The 25,958-nt window shown below is 44.1% G+C and overlaps 2 protein-coding genes across 6 annotated transcripts in view; one reads left to right on the top strand and one right to left on the bottom strand.

The window, feature by feature from the left end:
* Positions 1 to 6,218, bottom strand: part of rp9 (RP9 pre-mRNA splicing factor) — a 67,191-nt gene extending 60,973 nt beyond the window's left edge. For all 5 annotated transcript variants that reach the window (XR_010020770.1, XM_063069848.1, XM_063069847.1 and 2 more), the window contains exon 1: positions 5,962 to 6,218. Coding sequence is in view for 4 of the 5 variants with exons in the window: in XM_063069848.1 (XP_062925918.1) it covers positions 5,962 to 6,218 (257 nt within the window). In the remaining variant the exon portion in view is untranslated. The remainder of the gene's footprint in view (positions 1 to 5,961) is intronic.
* The window catches only part of LOC134357997 (gamma-glutamylcyclotransferase-like), a 36,967-nt gene continuing 17,225 nt past the window's right edge, over positions 6,217 to 25,958 (top strand). The window contains exon 1 of the mRNA XM_063069849.1: positions 6,217 to 6,399. Within this exon, the coding sequence (XP_062925919.1) occupies positions 6,217 to 6,399 (183 nt within the window). The remainder of the gene's footprint in view (positions 6,400 to 25,958) is intronic.

The raw sequence follows: 25,958 nt of genomic DNA, 5'->3' as shown, positions 1-25,958 counted from the left end.
GCTAGTAGTCACACTTTCAAGATCCTTACCCCATTCAGTTGAGTACTCAATTCTGCATAACTGAGTGAAAATTTCTGGTAACAAACCACAGGCTTGTTCAGCATTTAATTACATATCCTGTCCACTATGCAACAAAATGGACATCGTTCAGACCTGCACCAATTTAAAAGCTATCTCGTTTTTATATGGATATATCTCCCTACTGTGATAGGTGTAAGAATGGAGAAGCTTCATTTATTCATGTTTTGGACATGTCCAAGTCTTGAAAAATATTGGAAGTAAATATTCCAAACTTTTTCTGTACTCTTTAAAGTAAATTTTAAGCCTAATCCTTTGACTGCCCTATTTGGTATTGTTGGAGGGAAAGATATCATTTTGAAGACATCTGATTTGCACATTCTGACTTTTATCTCTCCTATGGCTAGGAGGGTGCTTTTGTTTAAATGGAAGGATGCTGTTCCGCCTAACCGCGCACAGTGGTTATGGGATGTTATGGCATGCTTAAACTTACAAAAGATTCGCTGTTCAATTTCTGAATCTAACCAAAATTTTCAAAATTTGTGGGGACCGTTTTTAAATTATTTTCATAACCTTTGATTTCCCATTAAAGTACAGAAGCTGGTTAATAGCATATTTTATTATCTGATAAGGTTTTTTTTTCTTTTCTTCACCAAACAGCTTCGATTTTAGTAGTGGGTATAGATTTTTTTAATATAAAATTATTTATATTCTCACATACAAATTAATCTAATCTATATGAACAACAGGAATTCTGCAGATGCTGGAAATTCAAGCAACACACATCAAAGTTGCTGGTGAACGCAGCAGGCCAGGCAGCATCCCTAGGAAGAGGTACAGTCGACGTTTCAGGCCGAGACCCTTTGTCAGGACTAACTGAAGGAAGAGTGAGTAAGGGATTTGAAAGTTGGAGGGGGAGGGGGAGATCCAAAATGATAGGAAAAGACAGGAGGGGGAGGGATGGAGCCAAGAGCTGGACAGGTGATAGGCAAAAGGGATACGAGAGGATCATGGGACAGGAGGTCCGGGAAGAAAGACAAGGGGGGGTGACCCAGAGGATGGGCAAGGTGTATATTCAGAGGGACTGAGAGAGAAAAAGGAGAGTGACAGAAAGAATGTGTGTATAAAAATAAGTAACAGATGGGGTACGAGGGGGAGGTGGGGCATTAGCGGAAGTTAGAGAAGTCGATGTTCATGCCATCAGGTTGGAGGCTACCCAGACGGAATATAAGGTGTTGTTCCTCCAACCTGAGTGTGGCTTCATCTTTACAGTAGAGGAGGCCGTGGATAGATATGTCAGAATGGGAATGGGATGTGGAATTAAAATGTGTGGCCACTGGGAGATCCTGCTTTCTCTGGCGGACAGAGCATAGGTGTTCAGCAAAGCGGTCTCCCAGTCTGTGTCGGGTCTCGCCAATATATAAAAGGCCACATCGGGAGCACCGGACGCAGTATATCACCCCAGCCGACTCACAGGTGAAGCGTTGCCTCACCTGGAAGGACTGTTTGGGGCCCTGAATGGTGGTAAGGGAGGAGGTGTAAGGGCATGTGTAGCACTTGTTCCGCTTACACGGATAAGTGCCAGGAGGGAGATCAGTGGGGAGGGATGGGGGGCACGAATGGACAAGGGAGTTGTGTAGGGAGCGATCCCTGCGGAATGCAGGGGGGGGGAGGGAAAGATGTGCTTAGTGGTGGGATCCTGTTGGAGGTGGCGGAAGTTACGGAGAATAATATGTTGGACCCAGAGGCTGGTGGGGTGGTAGGTGAGGACCAGGGGATCCCTATTCCTAGTGGGGTGGCGGAAGGATGGAGTGAGAGCAGATGTATGTGAAATGGGGGAGATGTGTGTAAGAGCAGAGTTGATAGTGGAGGAAGGGAAGCCCCTTTCTTTAAAAAAGGAAGACATCTCCCTTGTCCTAGAATGAAAAGCCTCATCCTGAGAGCAGATGTGGCGGAAACGGAGGAATTGCGAAAAGGGGATGGCGTTTTTGCAAGAGACAGGGTGAGAAGAGGAATAGTCCAGATAGCTGTGAGAGTCAGTAGGCTTATAGTAGACATCAGTGGATAAGCTGTCTCCAAAGACAGAGACAGAAAGATCTAGAAAGGGGAGGGAGGTGTCGGAAATGGACCAGGTAAACTTGAGGGCAGGGTGAAAGTTGGAGGCAAAGTTAATAAAGTCAACGAGCTCTGCATGCGTGCAGGAAGCAGCGCCAATGCAGTCGTTGATGTAGCGAAGGAAAAGTGGGGGACAGATACCAGAATAGGCACGGAACATAGATTGTTCCACAAAGCCAACAAAAAGGCAGGCAACAAACAACAGGAATTCTGCAGATGCTGGAAATTCAAGCAACATACATCAAAGTTGCTGGTGAACGCAGCAGGCCAAGCAGCATCTATAGGAAGAGGAAAAAGGCAGGCATAGCTAGGACCCATACGGGTGCCCATAGCTACACCTTTAGTTTGGAGGAAGTGGGAGGAGCCAAAGGAGAAATTATTAAGAGTAAGGACTAATTCCGCTAGACGGAGCAGAGTGGTGGTAGAGGGGAACTGATTAGGTCTGGAATCCAAAAAGAAGCGTAGAGCTTTGAGACCTTCCTGATGGGGGATGGAGGTATATAGGGACTGGACATCCATGGTGAAAATAAAGTGGTGGGGGCCAGGGAACTTAAAATCATCCAAAAGTTTAAGAGCGTGAGAAGTGTCACGATCATAGGTAGGAAGGGATTGAACAAGGGGGGATAAAACCGTGTCGAGGCATGAACATAGGTAGGAAGGGATTGAATCTATATGAATATAGGGTAAGGAGTTTGATAATGTGATTCAATATAATGTATCTGGTATTATTATATTTTTTCTTTTGTTTTATAATATGTATTTTCTTGGACTCTGTATTCTTCTATATAGAAATTAATAAAAATATTGAAAAAGAAGATTTGCACCAATTAATAGAAACTACTATTTGCACCACAAAGATGTCAAATAACCATCAGCTGCCCCAAATATCACCCAGCCCATAATATCTACATTCACAATTAACCATTAACTATAAAGTTTTTTTGTATTCCTTAATTAAATACACTTCAAAGACTGGCTTACCTGTCAATTTTTCTTTTTTTTAAATTTATTTTTATTTGGATAAGGTATTACCCGTCAATTTTTCAACGACTATTATTCACGTGAAAAGACTTAATTCAAGAATGTGGCAAAATATTTAGTGTTTCATTAATTACGTTCCTACAGAATCCTTCAGAAGCCCCTGCCAAAGAGATGCATTTGATAAGACTAGATTTAGCTCTTGAACCATTGATATTCATAAAGTTCGGAGAGCAGAAAATGGTAAATGCTGGAGGGCTGTTTCCTACGGCTCTGGATAAGGAAATGGCCATTTAGAACTGAGACAAGGACCAATTTCTTTCAGTGGTTGAGATGCCTGAGCTTTTTTCAAACACTAAATAAGGAAAAACAAAAGATTTGAAGGGTTCAGTAACCTTCTTCTGCCTTTGTTTCTGTTGTGTGTTAAGAAATACAAGTAATAATTACCAAACAAATCTTTCTGGCCACAACCATTTAAATAGTGCCTTTCCTCCTCAGTTATTGCTAATTTTCCAACTTCAATTCCCAGTTTATATTTTTTTAAAAACTCAGTAGGTCAGGCAGCATGTGTAGAGGGAAAACAAACATTATTAAGAAGTGAGGGGAAGAGGTGAACAGGAGCTGGCAAGCCTCAGGTGGATCAAGGTGAGAAGGGTTGATTGACAGATGGAGTCAGGTGGGGGAAGAGAACAGTGAAAATAGCAACAAAGGTTAGGAGTTCATAACTAGAGGCACCAGAGAGCCGCAAATGATGGGATCTGATAAAAAAGGAAGATGGAACATGGAGAAAGTTAAAACAGGCCAATGATTAAGTGGGAACATGAGATCCTGCAGATGCTGAAAATCCAGAATAACACACACAAAATGCTAGAGGAAGTCAGCAGGTCTGGCAGCATCAATGAAGAAGAAAAAACATTCAATGTTTTTGGCCATGACCCTTCTTCAGGACTTGAAAGGAAGGTGGAAGAAGCCAGAATGAGGCTAGGGGGAGGTGCGTAGAGGAAAGAGTACAAGCTGGCAGGTGATAGGTGAAGCCTAGTAAGGGGGAAGGTAGGTGGGTGGGGGATGAAGTACAAATCTGGGAGGTGATAAGTGGGGCAAAGGAGGAGGAATCTGATCGAAGAGGAGAATTAATCATGAGAGGAAAGGAAGGAGAGGCACTGAAGGGAGGTGATCGGCAGTGAGAAGGGATAAGGTGGCAGCCAGAATGGGAAGTGGAAAAAGCGAGAAAGGGGAAGAGGTGGGAGAAATTTCCAGAAGTTAGTGAAATCAATATTCATGTCATCAAGTTGGAGGCTAACTAAACTTGAGTATGAGGTGACCTCAACCTGAGAGTAGCCTCATCATGGCAGTAGAATAGGCGACGAACCAACATGTTGGAATGGCAATGGGGAGTAGTATTAAAATGGGAGGCCAGCTGTTACAGACGGAGCAAAGGTGCTCAGCAACTGAGTTCCTACATCAGACTTCACCAATATTGAGGTTGCCGTACCAGGATCAAGATACAGCAGATGACTCTGACATACTTGCAGATGAAGTGTTGCCTCACCTGGAAGGACTGCTTGGGGCTCTGAATGGTGTTGAGTGAGGAGGTAAATGGGCAGACATAACACTGTATCACTTGCAGGGTAAAGTGCCAGGAGGGAGATCAGTGGGGACAAATAAATGGACTTCACACAGATGGCAATCTCTGTAGAAAGTGGAGTGTGGGAGGAGGTGAAGATGCAGTTAGTGGTGGGTTTCTGCAGAAGTTATGGAGAATAATGTACTGGATGCAGAGTCTCCTGGTAGGTAGAGCTAAGTGGAACTCTATCCCTCTTATGATGGCAGAAAGGTTTGATGAGGGTGGATGTCCAGAAAATGATGGCGATGCAGGCGAGGATAGCATCTATGGTAGAAGGGGAAAGGAGGACATCTCAGATGTTTTGGATGACTCATTCCGAGTACAGATGTGACATAGATGGAGTAACTGAGAAAAGAGAATATAATTTTCACAAGTGACAGGGTGGGAAGAGGTATAATCTAAATATCTGATAGTCAGTGGACAATCTCCAGAGATGGAGACAGAGAGATAAAGAAAGGGAGGGGAAGAGGTGTCAGAATAGACCAAGTTTGTATAGGACAGGGTAGAAGTTAAAAGTAAAGTTAATGAAATTGACAAGCTCATTATAGATGCAGGAGGCAGCACCAATGCAGCTGACAATGTGGTGCAGAAAGAGTTGTGGAGCATTACCACTGAAGGATTGGAAAATGGACTGTTCCATGTAGCCAATGAAAAGGCAGGCATAGTTGGGGCCCATAGCCTTGGGTTTGGAGAAAGTGAGAGAAGCCAAGAGAAATTTAGCTTGAGAACCAGTTCTGTCAGAAGGAAGAGGATGCTGGTGAAGGGAAACTGGATAAGTTTGTTGATTATTAGTGGGGGAGGGGAAAGAAACTGTGAGTGGGGTGCTAAAGGGGAGGGAGGGAGGGTTGTGTTGTCAAAGTACTTGGGTAGACAAGTTGAAATTAACAGATAGAGGAGGTGCAGATTACCTGAAGTTGGAAAATTCAGTGTTAGAGGTATGGCTAAGGCTTTGGGTCAAAGGTAAACCATCCTTTTTGCCTCCACCTATGATGCTTGACCCATCAAGTCCCTCTCCAGCAATTTGTTTTTGGAAACATGAGGTAGGTGGCAGGAAGATAAGCACCCTCAAAATACACAAACCCTCAATACCCATCCTCCTGCTTTGCCCCAAACCATTTAGCACGCCCCCCATAATCACCCTACAGTGTCTACACAATCCCTATTCTCTGCCACTTCCCTCGTCACCTCTCACCCCATTTTCCCTTTTCTCCCCTCACTACGCTTACAAGGTTTCGACGTGTTTGATTTTCTTCACTTCTTGGTGCAGCCGCTTCTTCTTCCTCTCCGGCTCCCTGTCTTCGGTGGAGCGCCGTTTGCGCCGGTGGTGCCGACGATCACTCCCGCTTGCTCGGCCGTCCTCCGCCATCGCGGTGCGCCCCGACCGACCACAAGCCCCCGCCCCCCGGCCAGCCGCGGGCTCGCAACCAGGCCGCGCCGACGCTGCAGTGCGCAGGCGCTGTGAGGTGACTTCCGCAGTAGTCATGTTAACGGTGCGCTTGGCAATCTTGGGGCTTCTTGGCTTTCTAATGATTTCCGCAGGGCGATTCGGAGGCCTCGTCGGCGATGACGGATTTCTCTATTTCGCCTACGGGAGTAACTTGCTGCAGCGGCGGCTGCGACTCCTCAACCCTTCGGCGGTGCGAGTGTCGGCGGCCTGCTTAAAGGTGGGTGAGCTTGCGTAGCTCTTGATTGTACCGGAGGCGACATCTCTTCCGCACTCGGCGCCTTTAGATGTACCGCGGAGAGCAATCTGACAGGCTGCATCACTGTCAGGTATGGGGGGGGTTACTGCACAGGACCGAAAGAAGCTGCGGAGGGTTGACAATTTAGTCGGCTCCATCTCGGGTATTAGCCTACGAAATATCCAGGACGTCTTCTTTTTACAATGTATATCGATGATTTAGATTATGGATTAAATGATTCTGTGGCTAAATTTGCGGATGACACCAAGATAGGTGAAGGAGCAGGAGGTGTTGAAGAAACGGTGGCAGCGAGACTTAGTCAGTTTAGGAGAGTGGGCAAAGAAATGGCAGATGAGATGCAATGTTGAGAAATGTACGGCTGTACATTTTGGAAGAAGAAATAATCGGGCAGATTATTGTTTAGATGGGGAGAAAATTCAAAAATCGGAAGTGCAAAGCGACTTGGGTGGGGGGTCCTCGTGCAGGATACCCTGAAGGTTAACCACCAGGTTGGATCGGCAGTAAGGAAAGCGAATGCTATGTCGGCATTCATTTCAAGAGGAGTAGTGTGTAAGAGTACGGAGGTGTTGTTGAGGCTCTGTGGGGCACTGGTGAGACCTCATTTGGAATACTGTGTGCAGTTTTGGGCCCCCAATCTTAAGAAGGGATGTACTGATGTTGGAGAGAGTTCAGAGAAGATTTACGAGGATGATTCCTGGAATGCAGGGGCTAACATATGAGGAGCGTTTGTCGGCTCTTGGATTGTATTCATTAGAGTATATAGAAGAATGAGAGGGGATCTCATAGAAACAGTTTGAATGTTGAAAGGTTGGACAGAGTAGATGTGGAAAGGCTGTTTCCCTTGGTGGGTGAGTCCAGGACAAGAGGCCACAGTCTTAGAATTAGAGGGTACCCATTTAAAACAGAAATGAGGAGAAATTTTTTTAGCCAGAAGGTCGTGGATTTATGGAATTCGTTGCCACATACAGCTGTGGCGGCCCGATCATTGAGGGTGTTTGAGGAGGAGATTGACAGGTATCTAATTAGTCAGGGTATCAAGGGATTTGGGGAAAAAAGCCGGAAATTGGAACTAGATGGGAGAATAGTTTAGCTCATGGTGGAGTGGCAGAGCAGATTCGACGGGCCAAATGGCCTGCTTCTGCTCCTTTGTCTTGTGATCTTGTGATCATCAAGGAGCGCTGGCTCTGTCAAAGCTGCAAGGTGGTGGGCACTTCCTACCGTCCCTACCAAAGTGTTCGTCGTTGTTAGGTCGCATCTGGAATTTCCAGTTGGCGGATGATTTCCCTCCACGCCGCTCTGACATATTGGGAAATCATGTTCGTGGCAGGTTACAGCAGTGGTTTGCCTTTGCCTTCTGCCGGGTAAGCTTAAAGAGGACACCACCTCTTGCAGTGGATGACCAAGACGTCTAAGTACCTTGTCGTGGTCTTAGCGCTCCACAAATGCCTGCTGGCCGGCCTTCTTGACCGTTGGACCACTAATCGGCCTCCTCCGCTCAATCCACCAGGACCAGACTTCACACGCGGGGACAGGTAAATCCCTTACCTCACCGTGGGTCAAAGACCCGTCGGCTATCCTCACCTGGTTTGGCCTGTCTGCCGAGACGGTTTACTGGGGTGTGACCGCTGCGCGTGTTACAGCTACTTGGAGCCACAGGTCAGAGCTGAGCGCCAGGTGCAGACCAAAGGTGGACGAGCTGCCCCAAAAAAGGGCACAGCAGGCCCCCCCCCACCAGAGGTGCTACCCCTCCCTAGACACCCCATACACCCCAAAGTGTTAGCGTAGTAAAAACACAGTCCCGATGTAGTCAGTTTCGCAGCCTTAGTAGTTATTTTTGTGTGCTTATGTTGGAAGTCTTGCTTACTGGGCTTGTTGAGGTAGGAAGAGATATTGTGCATCTCTGTCTGGTTGAGTGCACACTATCAGCCATTTTAGCAAAGCTCCCTATAGTCCTTCACAGTGCATTAGTGAGGGCTATGCAAACTTGATTGACAATTTGGTGCATGAAGAGTTCTTTAAAAATAAAACAAGGATGGTGATTTCCCAGGAGAGAATGTGGTCTGTTAGCTTCGAAGACTTGGCATCGTTGAGGCTGGGCAAGCAGAGCAACTGTTTGGTGGGCTCAGACTCCGATAGTCTGTAAAAGGTGAGTTTTCAGTGATCGGTATTTATCGTGTTCAGGCGGGTGTTCTAGTGGGCTCATCATTCTCACAGCCGTGAAGCTCTACCACACAGTAGAACTTGGTGATGTCTGCGGTGGTTTCTCGCAGCGTGAATTGGGCCTTGGCTTATACAAACCAAGCAGTGGCATTTTGCTCCCAAAATTCTGGCAGTTTCAAAGCGATTGTGTTGGCCAACATGTTGAATAACTCTGGAATCATCCTAGAGCATGTGTTGGAGATCATGGGGAGAGAGGAGCAGTTGTGCATCCTGACTATCTGAGGCCTACTGGTTAGTAAGTCCAACACCTAGTTGTACAATGGTGTATGTTGATCAAGGTGTAAGGAGTTAGTTCACCAAGGTCTATGGGACAATAGTGTTGAATGCTGAACTGTAATCCAGTAACTTCATTCAGACATAAAGGTCCTTGGTTTTCTAGGTATGTCATGGCTAGGTATGTAACAGATACTATGGCATGTATCATTGAACGGTTCTGTCAGTAAGCATATTGGTGAGTGTCCTGTGTGGCAGGAATGGAGTTTTTGATTTACGTCTTTACCAGCAGTTCAAAGCACTTCATGATGCTTGCCATCACTGCTACCAGGCGCTACTCATTTAGTTCTGGAGATTTGGAGTTCTTTGGAACAGGGATGATGGTGACTGCAGGCTGAATGGGTGAAGTGCTGAAGATGTCCGTGAAGACATCAGTGAGCTGTTGTACAAACTCACTGGTGGAGGGATGGTCACTGTGCAGGGGCTGGACCTGAAATGTCGATCATCCCTATGCCTCTGTTTATGCATCTCAACCAGCTGAGCTCCTTCAGCAGTTTCTTTCATTTACTCCAGATTCTCACGTCTGCAGTTTCTTGTGTTTTCAATCCAGACTGATGTTCTGGTGTTCTAATATGAATGTTGTGTCATGGCCATATTGATCTTTACATCATCTCTTAAACAAAAACATGTTTGGGCTACTATCCACTTACAATGCATATAGCACTGCTGCATTTCGTCATAGAGTTGTACAACACAGAAATGGACACTGTGCCCACCGTGTCCGTACCAATCACTGAATTTATCTCTTGTCTGTGTTCCTTGGTCAGAGTCAGTGTGGTATGGCAATCCCCATTTAGGAATGTAGTCCTTAATCACAGTTTTGGCTGTGTGTATGGAAGTAGGTTTTGCCACTCATTTTGAAAATTTGTCCACTATTACTAACACATCTGAATATCCTTGGCGCTCTGGTAAAGTCATTACAGTCCACTTATAGATGTAAAAATGGACCAGGTGGAGCAGGAGTACTTAGTTGAGGTAGCTTCTCTGTTGATTCGGGGTTTTTTTTTCTTGCATCTCTCAGCTGTTTGTTGAGCTTGCGTCTTGAACTTTGGATTCCACCACCATTGGGAAAATCTGTCTTCCATCTTTTGCACTCCAATGTGTCCTAAGGAGTGTATCTGCTGTGACAGATAAGGAAGCATCTTAGCTGGGGCTACCAGCCTGTAGCTAGTGCCGTATATCCATACAACATTGTTGTTTAATAACTACCATTTTCTACCAATACCAGTTATTGGGTTTTCTTCCATTAGGTTTCTTTATTTTTTCTTTTGCTGCCCTCTTTGCAGTTTTCTCTGCAAATGCATTTCCACAGTTTTCCATTGTGGTAATTTTAAAGTGACCTTTTGCATTTTAATGATACAACTTATGACTTCCATAAGTTCTTGTACTAATCCACCATTCTCGATTGGAGTTCTTACGACTATAAGAAATTATCTTTGTCTCCAAAGTCATGAACGACTCCTAAAGCATGTAGCAAATCTGTCTAGATCAGCGGTCCTCAATCACTGGGTCGCGGACCGGTACCAGGCTGTAAGGAAAGTGCTACCGGGCCGCGAGGAAACGATATGATTTGGCGATATGAGTCAGCTGCACCTTTCCTCATTCCCTGTCACGCGGACTGTTGAGCTTGAACGCACGTGAGGTCATTACCCGCATGTCATCCATGTCAGCGCGGGAAGGAGATCAACTCCTCGAGTTTGCAAATGACGGCGGGCTGAAAATTATGTTTGACATAACATCTCTGCTGGCATTCTGGATCAAAGTCAAGGGCGAATATCCTGAGATAGCCACGGAAGCACTGAAAACATTGCTTCTATTTCCAACTTATCTCTGCGATGAATGTAACAAAAACTAAATTGCAGAATAGACTGGACATAAGGAACCCCCTTTGAGTATCGCTGTCTCCCATCACCCCTCGATCGGACCGTCTTGTTGCAGGAAAACAAGCCCAGGGCTCCCACTGATTCAGCGATATTAGTGCGTTGCAATGATTTTTTTCTGTTCTTACGGGGAAAATACACGCTGTGTGTTTAATATCCAAACGTTACTTAAAATGTTATGATGCTATTGACTTACTTATGTAACCATATAACAATTACAGCACGGAAACAGGCCATCTCTGCCCTTCTAGTCCGTGCCGAACGCTACTCTCACCAAGTCCCACCAACCTGCACTCAACCCATAACCCCCCATCCTTTCCTGTCTATATTCCTATCCAATTTAACTTTAAATGATAATATCGAACCTGCTTCTGCCACTTCTACTGGGAGTTCGTTCAACACATATTTCAAGCCCCCCTGTCCTCCCCTGATAATTGACATCGCTATATTCATGCGAGGAAAATATGCGCTGTGTTTAATATTAAATTCGTTAGATAAACCCTTTTAGAAACGAAATTGAGTGTATTAGCCACTTATCACCAATATTCTGGTCGTGATTAACAGCGCCCCCCCCTCCCGAACAGAATCGCCAAAAATGATTTGTAGCAAAAAACGGCACGTGCACGCATACGCAGGTCACGTATGCGCACTGGTGCCCGCGCAAGGTTTCATGGTCATTGTAGTCTTTTCGGGGTAAACACAACGTATTCGACTGCTACTGTACTCTTGTCCGTTGGCAACCATCCCCCCACCCCCCCGGTCGGCCGGTCCGCAAGAATATTGTCAATATGAAACCGGTCCGCACTGCAAAAAAGGTTGGGGACCCCTGGTCTAGATATTAGCTGATCTTCCTTCTGTCAGCTTAAAGACTTCAATTAAATCTTTCAGTTCTGCCTATTGCACAGAGGTACTAGGAGCCATGCTTCCCGAGGCCATCACTTCATTTTCTGTGACAACAGTCCAACCAGCCATTCGAATTCCTCCGGCAATGGTTGAGCAGCCGTCAGTGTACAGGAACACAGCTGGGTTCAACAAAAGCACTTCTTGGCCTCTTAATGTTCTTGCACAATCATGATCATCATAATCTTTCGTGTGCACTGACAACAGTATAGCTGCATTTGCTGGACTTGCTTGTTGGATGATTAACGTTGGATGCCTTAAGAACAGTGGACCACCGAGCAGCTGTCAGTAGGGAGGCCCTGTTCATAGTCAGTAAAGTATGTATTGAGTGTGGACATTCAGAATCAGGCTTACAGGTTTCCCCCGCTGTCCGAAGGCAGAGCGTTCCTCTGAAACAGTTCGTAAGCCGGAATATTGTAAAGTGAATAAGCAATTACCATTTATTAATATGGAAAAATATTTGAGCATTCGCAAACCCAAAAAATAACCTACAAAATCATGCCAAATAATACATAAAACCTAAAATAACAGTAACAGTAAAATAACAATAAACAATAACAGTAAAAGCAGGAATGATATGATAAATACACAGCCTATGTAAAGTAGAAATACTTCTCTGCAATCATTGCAGCACTGTCTAGCACAGCGAAAATCTCACGCAAGCGGTCTCAGCAGCATTCTCGGCAGAAACATTCGGCGCAAGCGCTCTTGCAGAAATACTCTCTCCAATAACCTTTAAGCTACGAAGCTGCCAAATCATACCAAATAACACAAAAATACACAGCCTACATAAAGTAGAAATAATGTATGTACAGTGTAGTTTCACTTACTGGAATCGAGAAGACAGCAAACACACTGAGGATGGTGTGTTAGGCTGAGTCGTCGGAGGTTGGGGTGGTGGGAGGTAGAGGAGACTGGGGTGTCATCTCATCGTTGTCTGTTTCCATCAGGGCAGGCAGGTCACCTTCTTCTATGTCTGTCTGCCTCGATGTCGAAGGTCGAGGTTCGTCGTCTACTGTGGCTGATGTGGAAGGCTTGAAAACGACAGTATGCATTTTTCTATCAGACAGTTCTTTGTAAGCACTCAAAACATCCTGCGAACCTGCCCTAAACCTACGCACCCTTTCAAAATTAAAGTCATACTTTTCTGCAATTATTGCTGCGTTGTCAATCACATTCAGTTCGTGGATGACTTCACTTTCGGGCCGTTTGCTACTGCGTTTGGTTTCGATTGTTATCCTTTCCTCTTGCAATTGCATCAGCTCTTCATCTGTCAGTTCTTGGTCATGGGCTGCCAAAACCTCTTCAACATCATCTTCGTCTAGTTGTACGCTAAGTGTAACACCCTTATGAGCTCTTTTAGGCTTTTCCGATACCTTAGAACTCATCTTGCTAACGAGTGCACAAAATAAATTGAGATAAAGCGCATGTTTAAGCTTGGCTTCTCGGGTGCACACTGCCTTTTTTCGTAACAGTGAAAACACCTTCTGTTAGCGAAAACAGGTAGATAATGTAGGTCTTTCATAACAGCGAGATGTCGTAAAGCAAACGTTTGGAAAACGGGGGCCACCTGTATTATCACCGGCATGTGACGTGAAATTTGTTAACTTAGCAGCAGCAGTTCAAGGCAATACATAATCTAGCAGAGAGAAAAAAAAATAAATTAAATAAAACATAATAATAAAGTAAATCAATTACGTATATTGAATAGATTTTTAAAAAAATGTGCAAAAACAGAAATACTGTATATTAAAAAAAGCGAAGTAGTGTCCAAAGCTTCAATGTCCATTTAGGAATCGGATGGCAGAGGGGAAGAAGCTGTTCCTGAATCACTGAGTGTGTGCCTTCAGGCTCCTGTATCTCTTACCTGATAATAAAAGTGAGAAAAGGGCATACCCTGGGTGCTGAAGATCCTTAATAATGGATGCTGCCTTTCTGAGACACCACTCCCTAAAATGTCCTGGGTACTTTGTAGGCTAGTGCCCAAGATGGAGCTGACTAGATTTACAGCCTTCTGCGGCTTCTTTCGGTCCTCTGCAGTAGCCCCTCCATACCAGACAGTGATGCAGTCTGTCAGAATGCTCTGCACGGTACAACTATAGAAGTTCTTGAGTGTATTTGTTGACGTGCCAAATCTCTTCAAACTCCTAATAATGTATAGCCGCTGTCTTGCCTTCTTTATGACTACATCAATATGTTAGGACCAGGTTAGATCCTCAGTGATCTTGACACCCAGAGACTTGAAACTGCTCACTCTATCCACTTCTGATCCCTCTGAGGATTGGTATGTGTTCCTTTGTCTTTCCCTTCCTGAAGTCCACAATCAGCTCTTTCATCTTACATTGAGTGCCAGGTTGTTGCTGCGGCACCACTCCACTAGTTGGCATATCTCACTTCTGTACGCCCTCTCATCACCACCTAAGATTCTACCAACAATGGTTGTATCATCAGCAAATTAGTAGATGGTATTTGAGCTCTGCCTAGCCGCACAGTCATGTGTATACATTGAACATTTAACATCCAAAACGATGTTAGAAACAGTCATGACTGCTAGGTAAGTTGCTTGCACTGCTTGTAGACGTGAACCCCATCCTAAGGCTACATTGTCCAATCTGTCAGAGTAATACCCAACATGCTGATCTCCATGTTCTTGAGTTAAAACTGCCATCATATCGCCGCAGCGTAAACGGTCTCCCTGTATCACGGATTCCCAATGTAAGTGCAATATTTAGTATCAACTTGAAAGTTTGAAAGCTTTCCCTCTGCAAAGTTTCATTAAGAGCTACAGGGTTGTCAGAGTGCCTGCTGCCTTTCAGCAGATGAATGGGAGGTTGAGCAATTTCAGCATATAACCCATGCTCTGTTGTAGTTGCACAAACCCAGAAATGAGCTTAGTTGCTGGACTGGTGTAGGTGGTTTTGCTAATTCAACAATCTTCAGTGATTTCCTCACAACACGCTGGAGGAACTCAGCAGGTCGGGCAGCATCCGTGGAAACGATCAGTCAACGTTTCGGGCCGGAACCCTTCATCATTTTCCAGCCTGAAACATTGACTGATCGTTTCCACGGATGCTGTCTGACCTGCTGAGTTCCTTCAGCGTGTTGTGAGTGTTGCTTTGACCCCAGCATCTGCAGATTATTTTGTGTTCAGTGATTTCCTGTTTGCTTTGGGAAATTTTCTGTCCCAAGTAAATCACCTTCTCTTGTTGCAATTGTGCTTTGTCCAAATTTGCTTTGTGTCATTTGAAGGCTAAATAATCGAGCAAATAAAGTACATCACATTATTTCCGACTAGTAAATTAACATATTGCTGTGAATTCCAGTTCCACTTCTTCTGTTGGTTAGCAGGTATAGACAGATGGTTTATCTGTACTGATCTTATTCAGACTTTGATATCTTGCTGTACTCATTTGGTAGTTTACACTAGATCACTGTAGTAAATGGCAATTTCTCTCCAATTTGCTTTTGTTAGCTTCACCATTTTACCAACATCTGGTTTCAAACCATTGATGAGGGTAACGTATGAGAGCCATGTAAGGATTCTTCCATATTATCTTCAGTTATTCCTTGAACTCTTGAGTAGGTGATCCAAACTGTCTTTTAGTGGTCTTCATATTTTGGAACGTCATCTGAAGCTTTTTGTTTGCAATCAGTCATTTTCTCCCAATTAATCTGTGCTGGGGATTGTTTTTCCAACCATTTCTTAATTGCTTCCTAAGCAGTTGGTAAATTCTGTTTGTCACTCCCTACACCATCCTCAACTTGCTGTGTCAACTGATTTATTTGCCGAGTTGTTAGTATAATAACTAAAATTTAAATACCATCATATGGATGCAATTTGTATACTTCATTCGTTGAAGTTCAGCCCAAGTCTTTAAGCTTCCTCTTTTTTAGGATGTGGAACTTCCCTGGACAAATGGTCCAATTCGTCAATTTTTCTTGGTCTTGGTTATTGATGATAAACCTCCTGTATCCTTTCACAATCTCCATCATTAGTCTTGTGTGTTTTCTTCCTCTTAGTTTTTACTGGGGCAAGTTTTGCCATGGCTGCCAGACTAATTATCTCATTACTGTCATCAGCACCTGAGCCACTAGGGGTCTCTGTTGAGTCAGTATCATTTTGCAGTTTCTTGGGGTTCCAAAGATGTCATAGTTTCTGGGGACTGGTCAGTGTTGGCTGCCTTTCAACATGATTGGCATCACTGTCAACACCACCCACTGGGTTGGCCAAACCACCCTCTGGATTGGCTGACGGTGCAGAGGGAAGATGCTTCATTTCACTTTGCAACTCTGAATAGAACTCCTGACTATGGACATACTTCGCATGCTATTCTTTCACCCACTCTGTTAACGCAGAGATTTGCTTTTCAGATTTTTTATTGTCTTTTTCATAATGCTCCTTTAGGATTCTGTATGTTTTTTCCTTTTCTCTCAATTGGTTAGTTAAATCATTTATTTGCTGATGCAGTCCACGGGTATGATTCTCTAAATCAGCTTGTTAGTGTTTTAAAGCATCTATTTGTTATTGCATCTCACTTCCCTCGTGCTTTCACAGCTCTTAAGCTCTTATTTTCTTAGTTACCGACCATATCTTTCTGATGTTTCATCGTCACTTATAAACCCATCCTTACTATTAGCATTGTTGGCAGATTTCTTCTGTAGTTCTTTATCAATGATATCAAGTTTGTATGCATCAGTTAAGTTCGTAAGATTTCAGTTAACTATTCCCTCTGGGCTGGGGATTTTGTGGACTCAACAATCTGTTTCAAAACTTTGGCCATTACGTAAGATTCGATCTTAAGGAGTACTTTTCACTTTAGTCATCAAAGTTATCAATAGACTCATAATATAATATCAGGCTATAACCACAAAACGTATTCATTTGACATACTCTCAAGATGAGGGCTTTCATTCCAGAACGAAGGAGGTGTCCTTCTTTTTCAAAGAAAGTGGCTTCCCTTCCTCCACCATCAATGCTGCCCTCAACCGCATCTCTTCCATTTCATACATGTCTGCTCTCACCCCATCCTCCCGCCACCCTCCCAGGGTTAGGTGTCCTCTTGTCCTCACCTATCACTCCACCAGTCTCTGTGTCCAGCACATAATTCTCCGTAATTTTTGCCAACTCCAATGGGATCCCCCACCAAGTACATCTCCCCCCCCCACTTTCCCACTTTCTGCTTTCCGCAGAGATCGCTCCATATGTGACCCGCTTATCTATGCGTCCCTGCTGGCAATATCCTTGCGAGCAGAATAAGTGCTACACCTGCCCCTACACCACCTCCCTCACTACCATTCAGGGCCCCCAACAGTCCTTCCAGGTGAGGTGACACTTCACCTGTGAGTCTTTTGGGGTGCTCCCAGTGTGGCCTCCTGTATATCGGTGAGAGCCAACATAGATTGGGAGACCGCTTCGTGGAGTGCCTATGCTCTGACCGCCAGATGAAGCAGGATCTCCCAGTAGCCACCCATTTTAATTGCACTTCCCATTCCCATTCCAATATGTCAAGCCATGGCCTCCTCTACTGTCACGTTGATGCCACGGTCAGGTTGGAGGAGCAACACTTTATATTCTGTCTGGTTAGCCTCCAACCTGATTTCTCAAACTTCTGGTAATGCCCCCCACCCCCCAACACCTTCACCATTCCCCATCCCCCTTTCCCCCTCTCATGTTATCTCCCTGCCTGCCCATCACTTCCCTCTGGTGTTCCTCCCCCTCTTTTCTTTCTTTCGTGGCTTTCTATCCTCTCCTATTAGACTCCCCCTTCTACAGCCCCTTATCTCTTTCACCAATTAACTTCCCAGCTTTTTACTTCACTCCTCCCCCTCCCGGTTTCATCTATCACCTTGTGTTTCTCCTTCCCCTCCCCCCACCTTTAAAATCTAATCTTTTTCCTCCAGTCCTGATGAAGGGTCTTGGCCTGAAATGTCAACTGTACTCTTTTCCATAGATGCTGCCTGGCCTGCTGAGTGCCCCCAGCATTTTGTGTGTGTTGCTTAGATCTCCTGCGCCTGCAGATTTTCTCTTGGTTGTCGGCCTTTTGTCCAACAATTTATATCAGACTCTGGATTCCTCCGACAATTTATATTGGCCCCGCAGATTGTACAACTACAAGAATTTTAATAGGATCTGCCACAAATAAAATACAAACCCTGTTCGTTCTTAAATTCCCTTTAAGCAATGTACTGAAGATATTTATTCTCAGTCAATTAAAGAATGGAGGAATTGTCTTGCCTCTCTGCTGCACGCTTGAAACTTCTTTTCTTTGACCTGTTTTTCTTCAAGTGATCATCCTGCGTTCGGGTGCCAAATTGTTGGATCTTTGTTTATTTTCTGATCCTTGGGGTTCTTCCAGGATTTAAGAATGGCAAGCAGTCTTAATTCCACAATCTCAGTTTATTTTAAAGTACAAACAAACATTCAAGTGCTAAGCAAACTAAATAAGGAGCTAACAAACGAAGCTAAGGGGAATGAAAAGCTGAGAAGGCGAAGGTAAAAGGTGTGCCTCTGAAAATCCATCACTTTTATAACCGAGATAAGGGAAGCTGCTTAAACTAAACCTATCAATGATTGCACAATTACATCACGTGGGTAATATGCTAATACTTGCCAATGAAAAATGAGAAAGGTGATAAACCGTTAGTTTAACTGCTGACAGCAGGAATTCTGCAGATGCTGGAAATTCAAGCAACACACATCAAAGTTGCTGGTGAACGCAGCAGGCCAAGCAGCATCTATAGGAAGAGGTGCAGTCGACGTTTCAGGCCAAGACCCTTCGTCAGGACTAACTGAAGGAAGAGTGAGTAAGGGATTTGAAAGTTGGAGGGGGAGGGGGAGATCCAAAATGATAGGAGAAGACAGGAGGGGGAGGGATAGAGCCGAGAGCTGGACAGGTGATAGGCAAAAGGGGATACGAGAGGATCATGGGACAGGAGGTCTGGGAAGAAAGACAAGGGGGGGGTGACCCAGAGGATGGGCAAGAGGTATATTCAGAGGGACAGAGGGAGAAAAAGGAGAGTGAGAGAAAGAATGTGTGCATAAAAATGAGTAACAGATGGGGTACGAGGGGGAGGTGGGGCATTAGCGGAAGTTAGAGAAGTCAATGTTCATGCCATCAGGTTGGAGGCTACCCAGACGGAATATAAGGTGTTGTTCCTCCAACCTGAGTGTGGCTTCATCTTTACAGTAGAGGAGGCCGTGGATAGACATGTCAGAATGGGAATGGGATGTGGAATTAAAATGTGTGGCCACTGGGAGTTTAACTGCTGTACAGTTTTCTGCCAGTGAGTGGGGATAACCCACTACATATTGTGAAAAATACATGACTTCTTTAAAAAGTACAACTGATTAAGATACAGCAATGGTTTCTGACAGTACCTTTAAATAGATTTTAATAATTTTTGCAATAATTTTCACTGCTTGAATTTGCAGTTCCTATTTTCTTCCACTATGCATCATTAATCAGAATTCTTTACAGTTTTTATGTAACGGCTGGAAAGGTAGAGGGGCCACTGGGGATGTGGTTTGGGAGCCATATGGTTGATAAACCAAAAAGGTTTGGGAGCCCCTAGTCTGGATGCTGTAGCTTCTGCCACCTCATAGGCAATGCGCTCTGGATTCCAGCCATTACAAGTGGAAAGAAAAATCACCCTGGGATCCCCTTTAAAGTTACCTTTTAACATGTATCTATGGCACTTGTTTTTAGAATTTTTACCATCTACCTGATCTTTGTCTCCCCCCACCCCCCCAGCATAGTTTTATCTGTCAATCAGGTCACTCCTCAGGGTCTTCTGTTCCAGTGAAAACAAATACTGGAGCAGAAAACACAGCCTGGATCATCTTTCCTTAGAACTGAAATTCTGAAATCCAGGCAACATCCTCATAGTGGAATCAGACATGGAAAGAGTGAGCAATTTCAAATTCCTGGGTGTTAACATCTCTAAGGATCTATCCTGGCCCAGCATATGGGTGTAGCTGCAGTGAAAGCTCAACAGTGGCTATATTTCATTCGGAGTTTGAGGAGATTTGGTATGTCACCAAAGGTACTCACAGATTTCTATTTTACCATGGAGAGCATTCTAACTGGCTACATCCTGGTACGGGGCTGGTGTTTGTGGGATGGGAGGGGGGGTTACTATACAGGATCAAAATAACCTGCAGAGATTTGTAAACTTAGTCAGCTCCATGGGGGCACGGATCTCCATTGTATCCAGAACATATTCAAGAAGTGATGCCTCAAAAAGGCAACATCTTATCATTAAGGACCCCCAATAACCAGGACATGCCCTGTCCTCATTGCTACCATCAGGAAGGATGTACAAGAGCTTGAAGGCTCACACTCAATGATTCAGGGACGGGTTCTTCCCCTCTGCCATCTGGTTTCTGAATGGACATTGAACCCATGAATACTACCTCACTACTATATTTGCACTATCTATTTAATATTTTAGGAATTCCTGCTTGATGAAGATGAGCATTCATTTATACCTGATGCAGGATCTTGACCCAAAATATCAACAACACCATTTACCCCCAAAGACACTGTTTGACCCACTGAGTTCTTCCAGCATTCTGTTTTTGTATCAGATTCCAGCATCTGCAGTCTCTGGCTTCATCCTTTGTACTTGGCCACTGTGTCTCCCTGCACTGCTGCTTTCTATTATACTGAGATGTATTACAATGTCTGTAAAGTTCTTTGGTGTTTATTCCTTCTTAGGCTTTTGCAAATATTTCCTAAGATTTAAGAATGTGCCTTGTCGTTAATGCCACATTTTCTCACATGAAATGTTAAACCTATTTGCTTTCTCATTGTCGGAAAAGTATTCATGACATCATTTGCTAGTCAGGGAGATTCCAGTTCAAGTCTTCCTAATAAAAAGCGTTCATCAGCTATAGTTGTGTGCTGCTTTAGCCAAATTCAATGATTTGCATAGAAAGTTCTTTGCGTGCATTTGTTCCTCTCAAGCATGTGGAATTGGCATTTGTCTCTGAGCATTTGAAAGCTAAGTGCAACATGCTTAAAGTAAAATACATTCCAATATAAGTTAGACCATAAGACATAGGAGCAGAATTACGCCATCTGGTGAGGAATTGAGGATATAAAGAATCATTTTGAACCTATGTAACCTCTGGCTAAAAGAATATTTGGGACTGAATAGGCATTTTTTGAACTGAAGTAAACTCTGTCTTCAGCAGTTAACTAAAAACCAGCTTATACTAGTTCTCCCTTGGTTTGCAGAGAGACATTGAAAGTTTGATAACGATGTACATTGTACATTCGTTTGAGTAGGGGGGAGGAGGACTCACTGATAAGGACAGGAATGAACATCCATCTGTAATTAAATCAGGGCCTAGCAAAGGGAATAACTGATAAGGACTGGACAGTACATCCATCTGTAATTAACCCTTGAATTAGCGGACTCTCTTATCTAAGTAATTAAGTTTTGCGCCAACAGGCTTGGTGGGCATATCAGTTCAAATAACATCTTGCAACAGTAATGTATGGGGCTCACGATGTATAAATATATGCTGTAACCTGACTAAGTGGGCCCACTTGTTGGATGGCGGCAGTACTTACGTGCCTTCCCTTCGACAACTGAGTCTCAATCTCCTGCAGGAGGGTGCGCAATAAACCGTTGTAACTATAAGAAGTTGGTCTCCCCAGTTTTATTCAGATTTGACTTTAACACTGGCTCGTCGAGTCTTCTCTGCCCTTCAATCTTGGCTGATCCTTTTTTTTTCTATCTTTTCCTCAGCCCCAGTTCCTGGCCTTCTCCCTGTAACTTTTGATGCCATCTCCAATCAAGAACCTATCAATTTCTGCCTTAAATATGCCCAAGTTCTGACATTTACTGCCATGTAGCCTTGTCTTTTAAACAAAAATCTAAGCAGACTTTTAATGTGTGCTTTTCAGTTTTTATTAAAGTTAAATAGTTCAATCCTGAAATAATTATCTTGTTTCTATATGTGATTAATAGAATGAAAGTTTCAGGAAATCCGCATTGTTAGGCTTGTGGCCCTCTGTTGGTCGAAGTTTACTACAAGGGCATCTCCCTCTTGAATATCATTGGCAAAATCTTTGCCAGAGGCTTCTTAATTTGCCTAAAGGAGTTGGCGAAATATGTCTACCCCGAGTTACAGAGTGGCTTCTGTGCTGGAAGGTCAACTGTGGACATGACTTCTTCTCTCTGCCAACTCCAGGAGAAGTGCACGGAACAAGAGAAGTCCAGCTGGTGCTAGTATCTGGAGCAAAGTGTCTTCAGGAAACCTTGTGTTGAAACTTGATCTGGAAATATGAGTTGGTGATACATAGATCATGATAGGTGCAGAACTCCAGCAAACGCTGTCTGCTCTCATTCGTTTTACCCATGCCTGGAGTGACTTAGGCAGGAGGGCCACAAGTCATGATCTGCACCCACTCTGGCATTGAAGTCACCTAAGAGAACAAGGTGTTCCTTGCTGGGAGTATTTTTGATAGTGGCTGCGAGGTTCTCATTAAACTCGTCCTTTGCCTGATAATGTGGAGCACAGCACTGGACCGTACAGACCGACAAGAGTAACTGTTCCTTTGGTGGTATTGAGACAAAGAGTAAGAAGTCACTCAGACCCATTGCTGCCTGGTTCCATCATCTTCAACAGTGTGTTTCTCAGTGCAAGGCTTATTCTATACTCTCTGGGCTCATCCCTTTGTCAGAAAAAGGTGTAGTCTTTCTCATTTATTGTGTCCAAGTCAGCCACATGTGTATCCTGGAGGGTAGCTATTCCACATGAAGGCTTTTGAGATCCTTGTTTATTACAGCTGTCATTACTGATGTCTTGGAGGTTATCAGGGTGGCCAGTCATCTTTGTCTGAACACTCTAACATCCCAGTTGTAGAACTGGTTTCTTTCATTGTGTTGTCTTGCCTGCTGCAGTGCTTTCAGTCTGCATTTTGGATAATACCTAACATCGGAAGCAACCCCTGGCACCACACTCTACGTCAGTCGAGCATAGTGGCCTGCAAATGGTAACTGCTGCTTTCCGTGTTTTGTCAACGCCATTAGGTGAAGCAGTAATGTCTTCTCCTGAATATTGTCGACATGGCAAGCTGAAATCGATACTTAAGCCAGTGTAGTACGATATTTGAGCAAGCTGTTGCCTGTGCAGCGTACTCTCCCTCTCCACAGAACTGATGAACCCATGGGAACAGCAGAGACAGATACAGTTTGGCACCAGCAGCATTGTAGGAGTTGTCAGTCAGCATTGAACTCAACATTAGACTGCCTTACAACTTCCAGCTCTGGACTTTCCTTCAGGATTTACTCCCAAAACCTGCCTCGTGTGGGTATAGCCACAAGGTAGTGGAGATTTGAGATCAGAGTTTTCCTTCTGGATGAGCTGCCAACCATGGCTGGTGAGGCCCATCTGCCCGAAGCGACTGGTTTTAAGGTCACCAGTAACCCATCTTTGCCCCTTCTCCTGTCAGTAGAAATGGTTCTGCTGGGATTAGAAGCTAAGCCACATGTAAAGGGCAGGAGCTGGACTTGATTGTCAGAGGCTATTTCAGACAAATAGGCTACTGCCATTGCAAAGTAAAAATTAAATCATCCGCAACTTTTCCATTTCACGCAAGTATGTCCTCAATCTATTCTCCCACCGCCCCACCAGGGATAGGGTTCCTCTTGTCCTCACCTACCACCCCGACAGTCTCCGCATCCAGCACAAAATTTTCCGTAACTTTCACCATCTCCAATGAGATCCACCACCAAGTGCATCTTTCCCTCTCTTCCCCCCCCCCACTTTATTTTCCACAGGGATCACTCCCAATGCAACTCCCCTATCTTTTTGTTCCTCCCCATTGATCTCCCTCTTGGCACTTACCCTTGCAAGTGGAACAAGTGCTACACCTGCCCCTACACATCCTCCCTCACTACCATTCAGGACCCAAATGGTCCTTCCAGGTGAGGCAACACTTCACCTGGGAGTCTGTTGGGGTTATATACTATGTTCAGTGCTCCTGGTGTGGTCTTCTATATAGCGGTGAGACCTGATGTAGATTGGGAGACCGCTTTGCTGAGCACCTATGCTCCAGCTGCCAGACAAAATGGGCCCTTCCAGTGGCCACCATTTTAATTCCACTTCCCATTTCCATTCTGACATGTCAGTCAATGGCCTCCTGTACTGATGCGATAAGGCCACAGTCAGGCAGGTTGGAGGAGCAACACCTCGTATTCCGTCTGAGTAGCTCCACCCTGATGGCATGAACACCAATTTCTCCAACTTCTGGTAATGCATCCTACCTTCCCATTCCCATTTTCCTCTCTCACCTTGTCTCCTTACCTGCCCATCACCTCCCTCTGCTGCTGCTCCCCCTTTTCTTTCTTCCATGGTGTGGTAAACCATATATATATGTTGTAACCAGGTTACCTGTCTGGACACACCCCTCTGCTGACTGCTCCTGTGGCGCCTCCCACAGACCCCTGAATAAAGGCGATTGTGTCACTGCTCCTCCCTCAGTCCAGGACAGATATTCAGCATGGACGTAGGTCCATTTTACTGTTAATAAAAGCCTTTCAGTATTTACTCTACTTCCAGTCTTTTGGAGTAATTGATAGTGCATCACATGGCCTTCTGTCATCTCCTATTAGATTCCCCCTTTGCCAGCCCTGTATCTCTTTCACCAGTCAACTTCCTTGCTCTTTACTTCACCCCTCCCCTCCCTCCTGGTTTCACCTATCACCTTGTGTTTCATCCTCTCTTCCTTCCACTTTCTTACTCTGACTTTTCATCTTTTTTTTCTCCATTCTTGATGAAGGGTCTCGGACTGAAATGTCGACTGCTCTTTTCCATAGATATTGCCTGGCCTGCTGAGTTCCTCCAGCATTTTGTGTGTGTTGCTTGGATTTCCAGCATCTGCAGATTTTCTCTTGTTTATAGTTAAATCATCAACATCTTCCTTATGTAGTGAACCATATCAATCTTGTAAGAATGTTTGCAAAAGCTAAAATGCATTCCAGATTTAGGTTTGGAACTATAGCAAATTCAACCACAGTAACTCTGTACTCCCATAACGTCACAAACAGTCAGAATACAGTACCTATCTGTAATTTATTTCAGACAATTTGTATATAGACAATTTGTGTATATGGTTATAATTAGTCTGGCACAGATTTAGCCTGGAATTTGCAAAGGAGCAAAATAATGCTGGTTGTTTTTTATATATATATATATATATATATATATATATATATATATCAAAAGATTCTTGCAAATTCTTGTGTTTGACTTCTCTTGCCATTGGGTGCCAGTGAGATCTCAGCCATGCTGAGTTAACATTGAGTCAGCTGGACAGCCAAAGCAACAACTTTATCAAAAGCAGCATACTAGAAAACAAAAAAAAGCACAGCTTTAATTTAACCATTTAAAGGCGTTGAATAAGATTCCAATGAACTTTTCTAAACTGTAAAATCCATTTTATTTGTGAGTATTTGTGTTAGAAAAGGACAGATATCGAGTTACTCTATTTGGCCTGGATGGTTTGCTTGGGAGTTGACTTTTAAAAACTCGGACCTCACAGAGAAAATTATAGGCTTATCAAGGGATTTTATACTGTGACAGGTCCAGTAGTAGGTGAAATTTGCATCAACTTAAGGGACTTCTTACTATGAAGGACAGATCTGTAAGAAGATGCTGAGTCACTGAAAATAATTTAGATGTTTTGGCAGAATCTGCAGAATTCCCTAACAGGCTGTCAATTTCAGAGTTAATGCTAATAGTTTTGCTGTAAATAAATCAGTAAATTCCAGATTTGTCCCTATTCCATTCAGTACTAGCATTTTACTTTGTTCCATTCAGTATCAGAAAACACAGAATTTAAAAAAAAAATTAGATATAACGCATGGTAACAGGCCCACCCTTCCAGCACAACTCAACACATAAAATGCTGGAGGAACTCAGCAGGTCAGGCACAACGTAAGGAGAGGAATAAACGGTAGATGTTGAGGGCTGAGACCCTTCATCAAGACTAAGTCACCAATGCGCCTGCTCCAGCCAATTACACCATTGTAACCAATTAACCAAATAACCTGCACGTACTTGGAACGTGGGAGGGAACCAGAGCATCTGGAGGAAACGCACGCAGTCACGAGGAGAACATTCAAATTCCTTACAGACTGTGGCAGAATTGAACCTAGATCGCTAGTGCCACAATAACGTTCAACTGGAGTTAGCCACCAAACCTCTAATTCTGATTCCGGAGTTACATGTCA

The sequence above is a fragment of the Mobula hypostoma genome, chromosome 17, assembly GCF_963921235.1.
Source record: "Mobula hypostoma chromosome 17, sMobHyp1.1, whole genome shotgun sequence".
In the NCBI taxonomy this organism is placed as follows: Eukaryota; Metazoa; Chordata; class Chondrichthyes; order Myliobatiformes; family Myliobatidae; genus Mobula; species Mobula hypostoma.
Note: the sequence above shows the minus strand (reverse complement) of the source record. Positions and strands in the feature narration are given on the sequence as shown.